This window comes from Acomys minous (assembly GCF_964271855.1).
Source record: "Acomys minous genome assembly, chromosome: 3".
In the NCBI taxonomy this organism is placed as follows: Eukaryota; Metazoa; Chordata; class Mammalia; order Rodentia; family Muridae; genus Acomys; species Acomys minous.
In genome coordinates, this window is record NC_140485.1 from 29,396,646 (window position 1) to 29,414,734 (window position 18,089).

Genomic DNA, 18,089 nt, shown 5'->3' on the forward strand with positions numbered 1-18,089 from the left:
TCTCTTGGATGTACTAATTTCTTATTGATCTCTGGGAAACAATGTTTAGGAGCTAAGGTTTCCTCTGGCTTAGCTTTCTTTACTTAAGCTGACTTCACGGCCATGCTGTGCAGTGCAGGCAGGCCCGTCACAGTGTTTGCCTGATTCAGTTGCAGCAGTACCAGTACTACAGTGCAGGCCTGCTCTCGACACACGACCCTTTCTATGAGCAGCAGCGTCACTTACTTGGACCCAAAAAAAAGAAATTCAAGGAAGACAAGAAGCTTAAAGGTAAGTCTATCCCATATTCATTCTTTCTTCATTTCAGAATTGTGTGTGCTGTGTTTAGACTTTAAGTATAGTAGAAATTTGTTTTATCTGGAGAACTATAGGGTTTCCCCCTCCTAATTAGTGTCATTACTGCCCTTATTTCACATTTGTTCTGTGGTCCTTTATAGAAATGGAAAGACTTAAGAACTATAGATTGCAAATATGTGGCCTATAATCCCAGCACTTGGTAGACAGAAGCAAGAGAGCCTGGAGAGCAGAGCCCGTGTTCTCTACCCGGGGGTTGAGCTTGTCCTACAACTGCCTCCTTCTGTTCCAACCCAGAAATAAAACTACAGCTATAGGCAGAAATAACTTCTTTTGCTTTGTCTTCTACAAACTGCCATTGTTGAGAGTATTCTTGGATGAGAAAATGTTGGTTATGCATAGGAAAGTGTGAAAAGTAATAGGAACATGGAGTGAGTTACAGCTGTGGCTGTCTCAGATAATGGACGTGGCTTACTGCTGAGGAGTCGCCATAGTATTTGTGTGTTTGCCAGGAAGTGCCTTCCTCTCCTACTGGTCTCTAAGCAATTGGAAAAGCAGGAAGGACATTGTAAGAGAAAGTTTTAAAGTCTCTGTGCAAGGCAGATTTTGTTGCCCTGACGATATGAACTCTGCTCAAAAGCATATTTTTGTGCCATTTATACTTTTTCTCACAAAAAAATTATTGTCATTCTATCACTTGATGCAATTTTTTCCTTTCTTTCTTTTTTTTTTTTTTTTTAAGTTGTCTTGCATTTCCACCAAATGGTAGTAGGTTTCCATCTTGTGGATGTCACTGGAGGCCAGTGATTTAGCTCTGTGAACCCTTCAGAGTGCTGAGTTCCAGTCACTTGGTTTTTGAATTTTAAGTCTCTGTTCTTCCTGTGAACAGAGGGAATGTCTAGTGTGCTTTTCAAATTAGTAAGTTGCTCCTCTTGGGATATTGACTGGCCTGACAGAAGGAAGAAACACTGCCTGCTTCTGGTAGGACGATGCCAGCTCTGCAGGTTTTCTAGACTGATGAGGATGCTCTCTGGTTCTGTCCTGTGGAAGGAGAGAACAATCAACCTTGTAAGCATCTCTTTCCTTTGCAGCCAAGTTGAAAAAAGTGAAGAAAAAAAGACGCCGTGATGAAGAGTTTTCCTCGGAAGAGTCCCCACGTCACCACCATCATCAGACCAAAGTCTTTGCTAAGTTTTCTCATGATGCACCTCCCCCTGGCACCAAGAAGAAACACTTATCCATTGAGCAGCTTAATGCTCGGCGGAGGAAAGTGTGGCTCAGCATTGTGAAAAAGGAACTACCAAAGGTGAGTGAGGGAAAGGGAGGGACGAGCAAGGTAACAAGAACGGGGAGGGAGTCTTGGCTGGTTTAGGGCCAATTTCTAGGGGTTTAGTATGTAGTAAAAGAAAACATGTGTTATGTAAAACTAAAGAGCAAAAGAACCCTGCAGGCTGAGAGATACTCAGTGGCAAAGGCTCTCACCACCAAAGCTGTTATCTGTTTGATATCTGGAACCTCTAGAGTAGAAGAGAATCAATTCCTGCCAGTTGTCCTCTGATCTCACATGTGTACCTTGACGTGTATACGCGCGCGCGCGCGCGCACATACACACACACACACACACACCTGGAGTGTAAAGTTTTAAAAATAACTACTCAGTGTGGTTGACACCATAAATGTGGATAATGACTAGGTTAGCAATTTTGAAATCATATATGTATACTACATTTGAACAGTCAAAGATAATACATTACAGATGAGAACTGCTTTCTCACTGTTAGGGAATGAAGGAAAACTGAGCTGAAGTCACTAAAATCTGACAGAATTCATGGAGACACACATAGGTAGCTACAGAAGTATAAGTGATTGGATTTGCATGTAAAAGCTGGCAGAAAGTACCTTCCCGAAGCATTCAAGTAAATATCACCAATAATTTGTCTTGTATTGGTACTGGAGATGAAAACTTAGGGTCTTATATAAGCTAAGAGTAACTGCTCTGTCATTGACCTATGTGCCAGAGCGTCTTTTCTTTTGTTTTAAGATAGGGTTTCATATAGCCCAGGCTGGCATCACACTTGTTATGTAGCTTTTAGATTTGTGGTTTAGTTACTAATCCTCTGCTAGAGGCCCAGAGTATTACTGGAATGCAGTCGTAACGCATCATGTCCTTAGTATGCATGAACCCTGAGTTTAGTCTCTTAACACAATGGGGAAAAAGAAGAACAGTAATAAGTTTTATCAGTGTTAATTTTCTTTCCTGATAATTGTTCTGTGTGTGAAAATAAAGTGGGAAGAGATGTAAGAAAACCACTACTATTTGCAGTTTTTAAAAAGTTGCTTAGCGTTAAAAAAAAAAACCCAAAACCTTTTTACTATGTAATAAGTAAATGTTTGCGTGCCTGTGGGTTTGTGCATGGAGGCCTTGGAGGCCAGAAGAGGCCATTTGGTCCCTGGATCTGGAGTGACAAGCAGGCTGTAAGCTGCCTGATAGCGGGTGCCGGTCACTGAACTTTGTGCAAGAATAGCAAGTGCCTTGCAAGCTTTAAGTAATAAATTGGTTCAGAATTTTAAAATATTTAAATATATATGAGAAGAATACTTTAAGGATCTATTCTATACTTTATTTATACTTAGCAACTGTTTTTGTCTTAGCCTTTGTTATATGCATGTGTACATTTTTTTTTCTCAACCACTTTTAGTGTTAACTTAGGACTTTTGCTGTGGTTTCTTCCTCCTCCTCCTCCTCCTCCTCCTCCGCCTCTTCCTCTTCCTTTCTTCTTCCTTCTTTCTTTCTTTTTTTTGTGGGGGTGTGGGGGTGGGACAGGGTTTCTCTGTGTGGCCTTGGCTGTCCTGGACTCACTGTGGAGACCAGGCTGGCCTCTGACTTACAGCGATCCACCTGCCTCTGCCCATCCTGAGTGCTGAATCCTGTGGTTTCTTGTTTTGTTTTTGTTGTTTGATTTTTCCAGACAGGGTTTCTCTGTGTAGCCCTGGCTGTCCTGGATTCACTCTGTAGACCAAGATGGCCTCAAACTCACAGAGATCCACCTGCCTCTGCCCCTCTGCCTGGCTTCTTGTTTTTTGAAATAGAGTATATGTATCCCCAGGCTGGAAAGCTGAGGAGATGCTTGGATTCCTGACCTTCCTTCCTGGTTGCTTTAGTTTTTTAAGGAAAAGATCCTCTCTATAATTACAGCACGGTTCCACATCAGGAACTCTAATAATTGCCTGCTTCATAGCCCATACTAACATTTTGTCACTTTCCCCAGGAACCAGTTTGGGGGACTACATGTTGCATTTAATTGTTAAAGCTCTTTTGTCTGAGTTTTTCCATTTTTGTCTTTTGTGACATCCTTGTTTTTGAAAAGGATAGACCTTTCCCTTGTGTTTTTACATGGGTAGATTTGGGCTGTGCATTTGTATATTATCACAGGAGTGATACATTTTCCTTTGTGTAGCATTTCGGGTGACATACATTTCTGTCCAATGCTCATAGTAGCTTTGATTTTGTTTTATAGATGTATTTTAATTTTTTGTTTGCTTGATTTTGGTTTTGGTTTTTCGAGGCAGGGTTTCTTTGTGTAACCTTGACTGTCCTGGAATCCCTTGTAGACCAGGCTGGCCTCACAGAGATCCATCTATCTCGGCCTCCCAGAGTGCTGGGATTATAGGTGTGTACCACTGCCCTGGCTTTCAACCCCACCCCCCCACCCCCAAATCCCCAGACAGGGTTTCTCTGTGTAGTCTTGTCTGTCTTGGACTCTTTGTAGACCAGGCTGGCTTCGAACTCACAGCGACCCACCTGCCTCTGCCTCCTGAGTGCTGGGATTAAAGGCGTGCGCCACCACTGCCAGGCCCTCAAAAAAATTTTTTTTTAATGTGTATTTTGCCTATATATATGGTAAGTGCAACATATGAATGTAGTGACTTTTGAGGCTAGAAGAGGGCTTCAAATCCCTGGAAGTGGAATTACAAACTATAATGAGCCTCCATATGAGGACTTGGATTGAAACCTGTCCTTTGCAAGAGTAGCAGATGCCCCCCCCTTTTTTTTAATAAAGATTTATTTATTTATTATCTTTGTAGTAGTCTTCTTGCAGGCCAGAAGAGGGCACCAGATCTCATTATAGATGGTTGTGAGCCTCCATGTGATTGCTGGGAATTGAACAGGGGACCTTTGAAAGAGCCGTCAGTGGTCCTATCCCCTGAGCCATCTCTCCAGCCCTAGCAGATGCTCTTAACCTCTGAGTTAGCTCTCTGGTCCCTAGCTTTGATGCTTTTGTTTGTTTATTTTTTGTTTTTTGTTGTTGTTTTTTTTGACACACGATTTCTCTGTGTAACTTGGCTAGCTTGGAACTTAACTTTGTAGAGCAGGCTACCTCAAACTCACAGAGATCAGCCTGCCTGTGTCTCCTGAGTGCTAGGATTAAAGGCTTGGCGCCATTTCTGCCTGGTGGATGCCTTTTTTATTATAGTGCTTCACCACTGTAATGTTAACGCTTTTTTCATGTAGTAATCCTAAGTACTTTGTGAGATGATTTATGTGTGAGCTGTTTTTGCTTGGTCAGAAAGTTAAGGGAAGAATTTGCCTTAGTGTCTGAGGAAGCTTCAGATGATGCCCTTCTGATGATAAATGATTTTTCAATAGGAATAATTGAGATTGTTGGTTTTGAAGAGAAAAATGCAGCATATAAATTAATAAGAGGAAATTACTGACAAAAGGCTGAAAAGTCCCATGAGGTGGGATTAGTTTATGATTGGCTTTCAAGGCATTCTCTGTAACTTCAAACCCCTTATTCAGCATGGAGGGCAGGGAAACCTCAGTAGGCAGAGAGCTACCACTTCTGTCTTTTCCTGAATTAAATGGACATGATTGGCAGTTAGGCTAACTATTTTGAGACATGGTTTTACTGTACAGTCTTGCTGTCCTGGAAGCAGGGTGGCCTTGAAGTCACAGAAATTCATCTGCCTCTGCCTCCTGAACGATGAGATTAAAGGTGGGTGCCACCATGCCTGATGCAAGTCAGGGTTCTTTATTGAGGGGTTGCTGTTTTTAATTGGAAGAGGAAGACTCCCAGCTGGAACTGTGGGCTCTTGGTCATTTTATTTTAGGTTTGCCTTGGAATTTTTTTATTGAAGATGAGGCTTGGGTGATGGCTAAAATATGAGTAACAGTGGCAGTAGTTTGCTCATGTTGGAGTCAGTGCGAGTATCTTTTTTTGGGGGTGCGGGGAATGAGACAGATTTTCTCTGTGTAGCCCTGGCTGTCCTAGACTCACTTTGTAGACCAGACTGGCCTTGAACTCACAGAGATCCACCTGCCTCTGCCTCCTGAGTGCTGGGATTAAAGGCGTGCAGCACTATGCTCAGCCTAGAGCTAGTATCCTAAACTGGGAGTCATTTTATTCTTTTTATAATGATTCTTATATCTGAGTGTCCTGCTGCCGCAGCTTTGTACAGTGGCCCACAAAGGCATCATTTAAGGATAGAGTTCTGGTGTGCATTTATTACAGAGCCTAGTCCATTCCAACCTTACACATTCTTTCTAAAAGTAAACAGATTATTTAAAGGGCCAGAAAAATGGCTCAGCTGGTAGACTGCTTGCTGAAGTAGTATTAAGACCAGCATCCATGTAAAAAGCCAAACATCTTGGCATGTAGCTATAATACTAGCACATGGGAGGCTGAGACAGGAAGATCTTTGTTTGTAGCTTGTTGACCACTCAGTCTAGCTAAATCTGTGAGTTCCAGGTTCACTGAGAGACTGTCTCAAAACATAAGTAGCAAAGATAGAGGAAAGCACCCACATTAACTGCTAACCTCTACACAGATGCAGACATGTGTTCACTATTCAAACACATGCATATATCATCCATACACAAACAATGGTAGCTGCTTCTTCCTGCTATGTTAGTAGTTTTAGGGTATGCCAGACAGTGTCTCTGAATGACTTTTGGAAGTAATTTGACATTTTCTTTCTTTCTATCTTTCTTTCTTCCTTTTTTTTTCCCTTTGGTGTTTTTTTTTTTTTTGTTTTTTTTTTGTTTCTTTGTTTTTGTTTTTGTTTTTCAAGACAGGGTTTCTCTGTGTAGCCTTGGCTGACCTGGACTTGCTTTGTAGGACCAGGCTGGCTTCGAACTTACAATGATCCTCCTGCTTCTGCCTCCTGAGTGCTGGGATTAAAAGTGTGCGCCACTGACATTTTGTTTTTCATTCCTTCAGGAATTAAATAAGGGCTACATAGTCTTACTTAGAAATGACTCTTATATATTATTTTCAAATGTTTTAGGCCAACAAGCAGAAGTCTTCAGCTCGAAACTTATTTCTCACCAATAGCCGAAAGGTAACATTTTCCTTTTCTATTTTGTGCAGCATGTGTTCTCCTCCAGGCCTATTCTGATTCCTCTCGTGTGTTGTGATCTGTTGATCATGTTTAAAGGAAGGTCTAAGCAATCTCATTCTGTTTCATAAGTAAAATTGTTCTTCCTCATAGTTCTGATGTTTTGAACTTTTTTTGTTAAACCAAATTGATGGATTTTTGGCTCTTGGGCAGATCATAGGGTCTTTAAAATCTGTGCTCAGTCTTCCATTGAAGAAATGACAGGGCTGGAGAGGTGGCTTGATGGGTGAAGGCACTTGCTACCAAGCCTGACAACCTGAGTTCAGTCCCTGGAACCGCTGATGGAAGGAAAGCGTTGACTGCCCATGCTTGTCCTGCAGTATCTACACATGTACATGTACATGCACACATGTACACACTGTCACACATATACAGTAATAGTAACTTTAAAAACTTATCTGAGAGAAAAGTAACAGCTTGTTCTTAGTATCAGATGAGGTAACATTTTTAGTCTGATTTGTCTAGACCAGTGTCACAGCTCCTCTGTTTGCTCTCCTGTAAAATAGAGATGGTGATGACACTGCTTTCATAATTTTTGTGAATAAAGGATACATTAAAATATGTTAAAAGAGGCCTCACATGTAAAAAGAAGCTGTGTAATTTTAATATTAATGTGATAATAACGCTGTGTAACTTCTCAGTAAACTTAAGGTCTTTGCCATTGTTGCATGACTTTTCCTTGGGAAAGGTAAAGAAAGTGGCTCATCCCAGTTAGGGCACCGAGGACTGGTTTAATTTTCAGTTTAATTGGAATTACTTATAGACACATGGGAACCTACAGACAGAAAACAACCAAAGAAAAGCCACAGCCCACCCTAGCCCACCTCCAGTTGCTAACTATATGTCCTTGCTGAGCAGTGGGCCTACTGCACATTGCTTAGGGAGCTGCCTCTTCCCTCATGGATATGCTGCCCTGTGATTTCTCCCTTCCTTTTACAAGGGAGCAATTCAGTCTTGTGAGGGTCTCAAGCCAGTAGTAAGTACAGCACAGGCCATTTCCTGTCTACAGTACAGAGTTCCACAGTAGTCAGCAAGTGAACTTTGTTCCATCTAAAGTGATAAATGTGGATAGGCTTCTTTTGTTTTTGTTTTGTTTTTGATTTTTCAAGACAAGGTCTCTCTGTGTAGCCTTGGTTGTCCTGGACTCGCTTTGTAGACCAGGCTGGCCTCGAACTCACAGTGATCCACCTGCCTCTCCCTCCCAAGTGCTGGAATTAAAGGCGTGCACCACCATGCCCCGGTGTGGATAGGGTTTTGTTTTTGTTTTTGTTTTTGTGAATAGGTTTCTTAATTAGAATATCTAGCCTTAGAGATCTGTGTAGTATTTAGGGACATTAATCAAATCAGGATTGTAGGAACTAAAAAGACTGAGGAACATTGGTTTAAAGTCCAAGTAGAACGGTTCCTGGAATTGGGTCCTTCCCTGTTATGATAATGATGCTGTTTGCAGCTTGCACACCAGTGCATGAAGGAGGTGCGCCGAGCAGCCTTGCAAGCGCAGAAGAACTGTAAGGAGACTCTGCCTCGGGCCCGCCGCCTAACCAAGGAGATGCTTCTGTACTGGAAGAAGTATGAGAAGGTGGAGAAAGAGCACCGGAAGCGAGCAGAGAAGGAAGCTTTGGAGCAGCGGAAGCTGGACGAGGAAATGCGGGAGGTAGGGCAAAAGCATACAGATTCTTTGTTTTTGGTGGATTGTTTGCTCTAAAAGTTTGGTTTTAGTTTTAGTTTTTGGCTTTATTTCTTGAGACAGAGTTTCTCTATGTAGCCCTAGGTGTCCTAGAACTCCCTCTGTAGACCAGGCTGGCCTTGAACTCACAGAGACCACCTACTTCTGCCTCCCAAGTGCTAAGATTAAAGGTGTATACCACCACCTTCAAGTAGTATTTGCCTTTATAAAAGTAAAAAAATGTTTTAAAAGAATTATATGCAGGCTTTTGGGGCTGGAGAGATGGCTCAGCGGCTAAGAGCACTGACCGCTCTTCCAAAGGTCCTGAGTTCAATTCCCAGCAGCCACAGGGTGGCTCACATCCATCTGTAATGAGATCTGGTGTCCTCTTCTGGCCCGAACATGTACGTGCAGGCAGGCACATAATAATAAATAAATCTTTAAAAAAAAAAAAAAGGAATTACATGCAGGCTTTTACGAAGATTTGCTAAATTCTGTTGATTACATATATAATTTATGACTTGGCTGTTTTTAACCTTCACTTTTCCCCTGACTTTAGGCCAAAAGGCAACAGCGAAAACTCAACTTCTTAATCACCCAGACAGAGTTGTATGCTCATTTCATGAGTCGAAAACGTGATATGGGTCACGATGGAATCCAGGAAGAGATCTTAAGGAAACTGGAAGATAGTTCTACCCAGAGACAGATTGACATTGGTGGCGGAGTAGTGGTTAACATCACCCAGGAAGACTATGGTGAGTCCTGAGTCAGGAGGTCAAGGAAGCAATAGACTCCATTTTTCATATCAAGGTTGCATATGTTAAAATTCTTACAGCTTCTGCCCTGATTCATAGATAGTACTGATAAGAAAAGGGAGATTTCTTTTATTGAAGCAGAAAGTGTGTGGGTTCTGCAAAAGAAGCCTATAAAATAACTTAAAATTTTTTCAGTGGAGGCCTGGGGAGGTAGAGTGATTGCCTAGCTGCACAAATTCTCGGGTTCGATAGACAGCACCACATATACCAGGCAGTAGCGTATTCATGTGATCTCAGTTACGTGGTAAGAGGTTTCAGTGTAATAATCAAGATCTTGTTGATGGAGAAATCCAGGAGAAATCAAGTTCAGAGTATCTTGAGTGTGAGCACATGTATAGATTTCATCTGCTTTCTCACCACATAAATAGAAATTTGAATCTGCATGAGCTTGTTTGTCCTGGCAGTTGGACCCTAGGCCTGAGAGATGGTAGGTCTTAACTCCCAAGGGTGTGTTGGCTGTTGGAGACCAGAGACAGCCACAGCTATTTTATATTCCTAGGTTCTTTTGTTTGTTGTTGTTGTTGTTGTTGTTGTTTTTCCGAGACACAGTTTCCTTGTGTATCCTTGGCTGTCCTAGACTCACTGTGTAAACCAGGCTAGCCTCCAACTCCCAGTGATCCGCCTGCCTCTGCCTCCTGAGTGCTGGGATTAAAGGCAAGCGCCACCACGCCTAGCTGTTTGTTTTTGTTGTAGTTTTTTGAGATAGGGTCTCACTGTATAACTTTGGCTATCCTGGAATTCACTGTTCTGGGTTTGAGCCTGACCTCAAACCCACAGAGATCCACCTGACTCTTCCTCTTGAGTGCTGGGATTGAAGTTGTACACCACCACGTCTTTGTTGCTTGTGGGTTCTTGCCCCCTCTCCATCCTTTGTTAGCCTTGGGATAACTACAGTGTGAAACTGGGTATCCACACACCTGTGGGATAAGTTCTGTCTTTGAAAAGATGATAATTATAATAGCAATAAGTGATAATCTATACGTGTTTTCTCTTTTCAGATAGTAACCACTTTAAGGCCCAGGCCCTGAAGAATGCTGAAAATGCTTACCATATTCACCAAGCTCGAGTAAGTGTTTAAGTGCAAAGGCAGACTGGGCATGGTAGCCATACCTTTGATCCCAGTACTCAGAAAGGCAGAGGCTATGAGTTTGAACCTAGTTTGTTGTATAAGATCAGTTCCACATGAATACATAGTGAGACTATTGTCTCAAAAAAGGTGGGGGGTGGGAGAAAAGGCATATTATTACAATATTACAATTACTGTCCCAGGAAATGTGCCACAGTTTATTTGCATGTTCTTCTTTCATTCTTCCTTATTTTATTCTTTGTTCATTGTTTTCAGCTAAACATATTGGCTAGGGGCCGTGTGTGTGTGTGTGTGTGTGTGTGTGTGTGTGTGTGTGTGTGTGTGTGTGTGTGTGTGTGTGTAGGGGAATGTCTGACCATATGTAGGGTGAAAGCCTTCCTTATGTCAATCACAGATGGTTATGGCCACCGTATGGGTACTGGGTATTGAACTAAGTCCTCTGGAAGAACAGCCAGTGAGTGCTTTTATCCTTTGAGCCATCTCCTCAGCCTCCTGCCTCTGCTTCAGAATACTAGTAATACTTGGGATGGCTGAATAACAGATACTCAACTTGTATAGAATTATTTATTATTATTTATGAAGTTGAACGATTTACAGTTGAGTCACAGCTGTTTTTGGTTGTTTTCAGTAATCATGGGTGTTTAATGAAAAAGACTATCAAGAGTCCTAAGTCTTGAGAAAATTAAGTCACTGCTTTCTTTCCCTCAAGTACTAATTTCTTCTCTGTTATTTCTGAGCTAGTTGTTTTCAAAAGAAGATTTATTTTTATTCTCTGTGTATGAGTGTTTTGTTTGCATGTACTGATGTGCACTGTGTGCATGCTTGGCGTCCACAGAGGCTAGAAGAGAGTGCCAGATCTCTTGGAGCTAGAGTAAGGAGGATGGTTGTGAGCTGCCATGTGTGTGCTATGAACTTAACCCAGGTTTTCTGAAAAACAGCCAGTGCTCTTCTGAGTCAACTCTAGCCCTTGAGGAGCTGTAATCTTTAACAGAGTTAGAACTGCAGTTGGGTTGAAATAAGTGAAGATAGTACAGGCCAGTGTGCTGCAGAGGAGTCTTTCTGTTACTTTGTCAGGGTAAAGAATAGATACTAGTGCTGGATGTAGCGGCACTCGTCCGTAGTCCACCCTGAGGAGGCAGAGGTGTGAGGACATCTGTGGCTTTGAGGCCAGTCTGGTCAACGCTAGTGAGTTCCAGGACAGCATGGGTTATATAGAGAGACCTTGTCTCAAAAGACCAAACAAACAAACAAGCAAAAAAGAATAGACACAAATTTCACCTTCACATAATTCCTTCAGTTAAGTATTGTATTAAAGCCTGTTTTGCTTTTTAGTATTTATTACATATGTTTATTGTACAAAGTGAAGATTTTCATTCAAGTGTATAATGTACTTTAATCATGGTCAGCATACTTTCCTGTGTACTCAGAATGTTTAACAACATTCTTGAATTAGTGAGTAACATAATAAAGCTTAATATGATAATAAAAACATTTTCATATAATTGTTACATTGACTTAATGGGATATTAGAAACTTTTTTAGCATAATGTAAAATGTTAATGAATTTTATGTTTATAAATATATATATATATCCCCCAAGATAGGGTTTCTCTGTGTAGTCCTGGCTGTCCTAGACTTGCCTTGAAGACCAGACTAGCTTAGAACTCAGAAATCCACCTGCCTCTGTAGTGCTGAGATTACAGGCGTGCACCACCATGTTATTCTTATATTTTTATTGACTTTTTTTACTTTCCAGACAAGGTCATTTGATGAAGATGCAAAAGAAAGTCGGGCAGCTGCCCTCAGGGCAGCAGACAAGTCTGGTTCTGGGTTTGGGGAGAGTTACAGCTTAGCAAATCCATCTATTCGGGCTGGTGAGGATATTCCACAACCCACAATTTTCAATGGCAAATTGAAAGGTTACCAGCTAAAAGGCATGAACTGGTTAGCCAATCTCTATGAACAGGTAAAACTATCTCAAACATTTTCTTTTTACTTTATTATTGATTGATGTAATTGAGAAGTGAGTTCACTTTTAGTTTTTTTTTTTTAAGATTTACTTATTTTTATTTTGTGTATATGAATATTTGCCTGTATTGTATGCAAGTACACATTACACATCTCCCATGGAGATCAGAAGATGGCATCAAATCCCTAGAAACTGAGTTAGAGCTGGATGTGAGCCATGTGGGTAATAGACTGAACTTGAGTCCTCTGCAAGAGCAGCAAGCGCTCTTAACCACAGAGCCATTTCTCCATTTCTAAAACTTGAGCTTTATGCAAGAGTCAGAAAGATGTCTATTTCTAACCTGCAGATTCTGTGTGTCCCCTGCATGTAGTTGCCTTAGGTGGACTTGGTAAACTGCATTGTTTGCTTGATGGGGGCTAGATTAGGTAAAGAACTGGCCTTAGTCTTGCTCTTATAGACATGAGTCACACATGTAGCTGTAGAGTTGCCAGAAGAAACCATTGCGGTAGAGTTTAATAGTCCTGGTACTGAATCTCCAGGTAATCTTGAGCTTGTCCAATATCTTTGTTAGATCTTTTGGCACTAAGTGGAATCAGTCCCAAGTGCTGCAGTCAGGTATTGACCATGTGTCTTGCTCCTCGTCTCCCAGGGTATTAATGGAATTCTTGCGGATGAAATGGGTCTTGGTAAAACTGTACAGAGCATTGCTCTCCTGGCCCATCTGGCTGAGGTGAGTGCATGGAGTTGTCAGTCTTCCTCTCTCCTGAATTCAGGCTTGTTTTCTTCTTCTTCTTCTTTCTCTTCTTTCTTTTCTTCCTCCTCCTCCTTCCTTCTTGCTTCTTCTTCTTTGGTTTGTTTTATTTTGTTAAACAGGCAGGTTTCTCTGTGTAGCCCTGGGTATCCAGGAAATCATTCTGTAGACGAGGCTATCCTGGACCCTGGAGCTCCACCTGCCTCCCGCTTCCCAAGTGCTGGCAGTAAAGGCACATACTACCACCACTGCCTGGCAGACTTTATAAAAATTAAATGAGAAAATGTGTGATAGCTTATTAGGAAAAATATATGCCGGATAGTGGTGGTGCAGGCCTTTTTTGTTTGTTTCTTTTTTAAGGGTTTTTCGAGACAAGGTTTCTCTGCGTAACAGTCTTGGCTGTCCGGACTCGCTTTTGTAGAACACCACTCCTTGAATCCCAGCACTTGGGAGGCAGAGGCAGGTGGGGCTCTGTGAGCTCGAGGACAGACAAGACTACCCAGAGGAGCCCTGCGTCAAAAAAAATTAATAATCTTCTGATTTAATAATAGTGAAATAATGATGACGTAGTAGAAAATAATAAAAGTAGATCAGTATGGTATAGTTTTTTTATGAAAGAACTTAAGACCTAGAAGTCAAAAGAGTCATTGCTCAGTGCTTGACCTCCCTCGAGTGCCTTTAGTACACTAACATCGCTCCTCATTGAATACGAATGTGTGGGTACTTGGGAGATAGGCACACTTTCTCTTGCTACAGTGTTTCCTGGTTTTAAATTTCTCTTGTTATTGATTGTTTAGGATTAAATATCTTCAGTTTTTCTACAGCTGGCTGACTTCATTTTTTGTTTCAGAGAGAAAATATTTGGGGGCCTTTTTTAATAATTTCACCTGCTTCTACACTTAATAATTGGCACCAGGAGTTTACAAGATTTGTTCCTAAATTTAAGGTAAAGATGCTTTTGTAAAGTCTTTAAAATAAGCTTTCTGACCCTTCTGCTACCTTCCTAACTACGTTAACTTCCTGTGTCTGTAATAAACACTGTGACTAAAAGCAACATGGGGGGAAAAGGGTCATTTCAGCTCACAGTTTGTATTTTATCATCCAAGGAATTCTGAGCAGGAACTCAAGAAGCAGGAACCAAAGCAGAGGCCTTGTGTAATAGGGATTTTATTCTCCTGTTCAGGTCTTGTCTCAGAGGCTTACTGCCTTTGTCTGCCGTCCTAGGCCTAGAATGTTTTCAGCCTCTAAGACTTACTACTGACTGAATAAGCTTACCCTTACTTCTTCTTACTGAGCTCTGGGCTGGCTGGCTCAACTCAGCTGTTCTGAGTTAACAAGGACATTCAGGGGGTGGGAGAAGATGGTTCACTAGTTCAGATCACTTCCAGAAGACCCAGTTTTGATTCACAGCATCGGCATGGCATTTCACAACTCTCTGTAATTCCATTCCCAGGAGTTCTGACATCCTCTTCTGGCTTCCACAGACACTGCATACATGTGATGCACAGATACGCATACAGGCAAATTTTCAAATAGAAAATAAAAATAAATCTAAAATAAAATAAAAGAGGATATAAAAAAAGTAGCTCTTAATTTGTGGACTCATTTTCAGCTTCTGAAGGGCATGAGATTAAACTGATTGAATACGGAACAAACATGGGAAAAATGGGATTGTCTTCTTCTTAAATAATGGCTAGATAGATAGCCGGGCGCAGTGGCGCATGCCTTTAATCCCAGCACTCGGGAGGCAGAGGTAGGTAGATCACTGTGAGTTCAAGGCCAGCCTAGTCTACAAAGTGAGTCCAGGACAGCCAAGGCTATACAGAGAAACCCTGTCTTGAAAAACTATAAATAAATAAATAAATACAATAAAAACAACAATAACAGTATATGATGATGATAATAGCTAGATACATGTTGAATACAATGTCAGAAGTAGTCTTCAATTTCTATCCAGTCTTTGGAGCTTTGAGCAGCCCCTTCACTGGCCAATAGGTGGCAGCATTTCATTACTTTAAGACAGCAGTTTTAAACCTGTGGGTCACAGCCTCATGGGTCACATATAAGATATCCTGCATATCATATATTTACACTATAATTCAGAACAGTACCAAAATAACAGATATGAAGTAGAAATGAAACTATTACAGTTGTTGGTTATCACAACATAAGGGACTGTATTAAAGAGTTGCAGCATTAGGAAGGTTGAGAACCACTACTTTAATTCTTATCTCTCCTTTGCCTTAATGCCTAGAGCTGTGCTTTCACATGAAAGCTGTTCAGTTTCCATCTTGTTTGTTTCTTGAATTTTATTTTAATAATAGTATACAGGGTGTAAAATGGAATCTGTGGGACTAGTCTTAAGTGTCTCCTCCTGGATTTTCTATTTTATAAAATACTCATACCATAAAAATGTATCATTCTCCCAAGAGAGTGGCATATACTTGTCATCTCATTAGTCAGTAGGTTGAGGCAGAAAGATTGCCACAAGTTCAAGCCACCCTGATCTACATAGTGAATTCCTGGCCAGCCAGGACTAGTAAGCAAAACTCTGTCTCAAAAAGTCAGTCAAACTAAAAGTACCCTTGTTCGGGGTAGGCAGGATAGTGCAGGGAGGGGAGGCACTACCGTAAACACTAGGGACCCGAGTTCCGTCCTTGGAACCCAGCTGTCAGAAGGAGAGAACCGCCCTTTGACTTTGGCCCATGAGTGTGCACACATACATATATGCATATTTACATACATGTAAAATAAGTATAGTAAAACCCTACTCTTGTAATGGTGTCAGTATATGGTTTAGTAGCTTCAAGCACAGTCACGGTGCTCTGTGGGTATAACTGCTCTCATCTCTGTGGTTGCCTCCGTTAAACTCTACGTCCAGTAAGCAGTAATTCCCTATTTTTACCTCCAGCCTCTGGAAAACACAAGTCTGCTTCCTTTCTTCTTTTCTTTTCCTTCCTTCCTTCCTTCCTTCCTTCCTTCCTTCCTTGCTTCCTTCCTTCTTCCTCCTTCCCTCCCTCCCTCCCTCCTTTCTTTCTTTCTTTCTTTCTTTCTTTCTTTCTTAAGATAAAGAGTCTATGTGGCCTGGCTGACCTAGAACTCATTCTAATTCACTCTGTAGACCAGGCTAGCCTTGAACTCATGGAGATCTGCTTGCCTCTGCCTCCTAAGTGCTGAGATTATGGGAATGCTCTACCACGCCCATCAAATCTGTTTTCTATAGATAAATTTATTTGCCAAATATTTCATATAACTAAAAATCATGCTTAAATTCTTTTACTCAGCTTAAAACATCTTCTGGGTTCATCTACATTATTAACAGATACCAGTGCTTCATCCATTTCTCCGTAGCTGGAGATTCCTTTGTAAGTTTTATTTTGGCTCTTGCTCATCTGTTGATGAATTTTAGGATAATTTTCACCTTTTAGCTGCTCTTAGCCACAGAACTATAAACATTCAGGTATACTTTTGTTTGAACTCAAGTCTTATTTTCATTACTTTAGGGCATATTCCTGAATTGAATTACTGGTTATTTAGAAACTCACCACCTTACCCCCCCCCCCCCAGACAAGGTTTCTCTGTGTAGCCTTGCCTGTCCTGGACTAACTTTGTAGACCAGGCTGGCCTTGAACTCACAGCGATCCGCCTGCCTCTGCCTCCCGAGTGCTGGGATTAGAGGTGTGCGCCATCACCGCCCGGCTTACCTTTTTTTTTTAAAAAATGTGGTCTATAAACTAAGATCAGTTTGCACTGTTTTAAGTTATTGATTACAGAATATTTAATGCCGGGTGTGGTGGTGCACGCCTTTAATCCCAGCACTTGGGAGGTAGAGGCAGACGGATCGATGTGAGTTCAAGGCCAGCCTGGTCTACAAAGTGAGTCCAGGACAGCCAAGACTAACACAGAGAGACCCTGTCTCGAAAAACAAAACACACCAACAAAAAATCACAATATCTTTTGGAATCCCACTACGCTGTTTTGTTTATGTATTATTTATGGATTCACATATATTCTTAAGCAGCATGGTTTTGTCAGAGATCATATAGATTGGAAAGTTTAGAATTTATACAGGGCTTGCTGCCCCAGTGTAGTTAATTTATTGTTTTCAATGTCATTTCTCTTAGGTTGTTGAAAACATGCTTACTTCCCTATTACCTGGAATTTCTACTCAGGTTTATAGCAGGTTTATATGAGATACATAGATCTGTGATACTGGGATCTGGAAATTCAGTATATTTGGTGTCAGTGTCCAGAAAATATGCATGGTTCTGACTAGGACCGCTTTTCCCTTCCACCCTCTTTATTTTTCTCATAAAATGTGATTTTTGGCTTAGGGGGTGGTTATTTGTTTGCTTGATTAGTTAGGGTTTCTCTTGTAGCCTTGGCTGTTCTGGAACTCACTCTGTAGTAGCTGTCTGCCTCTGCCTCCTGGGTGCTGGGATTAAAAGTGTGAGCCACCACCGCCCTGCGTGATTTGTAATTTCTGTTTTAAAGTAGTCATTTGCATCATTTTTTCCTAAAATTTGTTTCTTTTTAAACCTGCTTTATCTTCCTTATTCCTCTGTTTTTAAGATTCTTTCCTGTGTTGCCACATAGGTTGTTTATCTTTATGAAAAAGTGTGTGAGGGTACTCAAAGATTTCTAACCGTGGCTTCAGTAATCCAGAGCTGTTTGCTTAATTTGAGACAGAGTCTCATTAGCCCTGGCATACCTGGAACATACTCTAGACCAGGTTAGCCTCAAACACACAGACACATGCCTGCTTCTGCCGGGGTTACAGGCATGCATCACTTCACCTGGCTGCAACAAATGCTCTTAACCACTATGTGCTCTATCTAAGTCTCTGTCCTAGACATGCCCTTGGTTTCATGAGTACTGTGATTAGGGCTGTACACACTCATATCCAGCTTTTTTATTATGTATTTTCTTTCTGTGTACTCTTACATTCATGGGATGTCAGTGTTTGTGTGGCAGTCAGAGGACCACTTTTAGGAGTCTCTTCTTTCTACTTTGGCTTTCATAGATTGAATGCAGGTGGTCAAGCTTGCATGGCAAGCACTTGTACTCACTGACCCATTTCACTGGCTCCCAGCTTATTTTATATTTTA

General features: G+C 41.3%; 1 protein-coding gene across 4 annotated transcripts in view; it reads left to right on the forward strand.

Moving 5' to 3' along the window:
* The window catches only part of INO80 (INO80 complex ATPase subunit), a 97,262-nt gene that overhangs the window by 19,132 nt on the left and 60,041 nt on the right, over positions 1-18,089 (forward strand). For all 4 annotated transcript variants that reach the window (XM_084776380.1, XM_084776378.1, XM_084776381.1 and 1 more), the window contains exons 6-14: positions 150-270; positions 1,386-1,600; positions 6,583-6,636; positions 8,144-8,347; positions 8,919-9,114; positions 10,173-10,240; positions 12,018-12,227; positions 12,880-12,960; positions 13,832-13,927. In XM_084776380.1, coding sequence (XP_084632506.1) covers positions 150-270; positions 1,386-1,600; positions 6,583-6,636; positions 8,144-8,347; positions 8,919-9,114; positions 10,173-10,240; positions 12,018-12,227; positions 12,880-12,960; positions 13,832-13,927 — 1,245 coding nt within the window. The remainder of the gene's footprint in view (positions 1-149; positions 271-1,385; positions 1,601-6,582; positions 6,637-8,143; positions 8,348-8,918; positions 9,115-10,172; positions 10,241-12,017; positions 12,228-12,879; positions 12,961-13,831; positions 13,928-18,089) is intronic.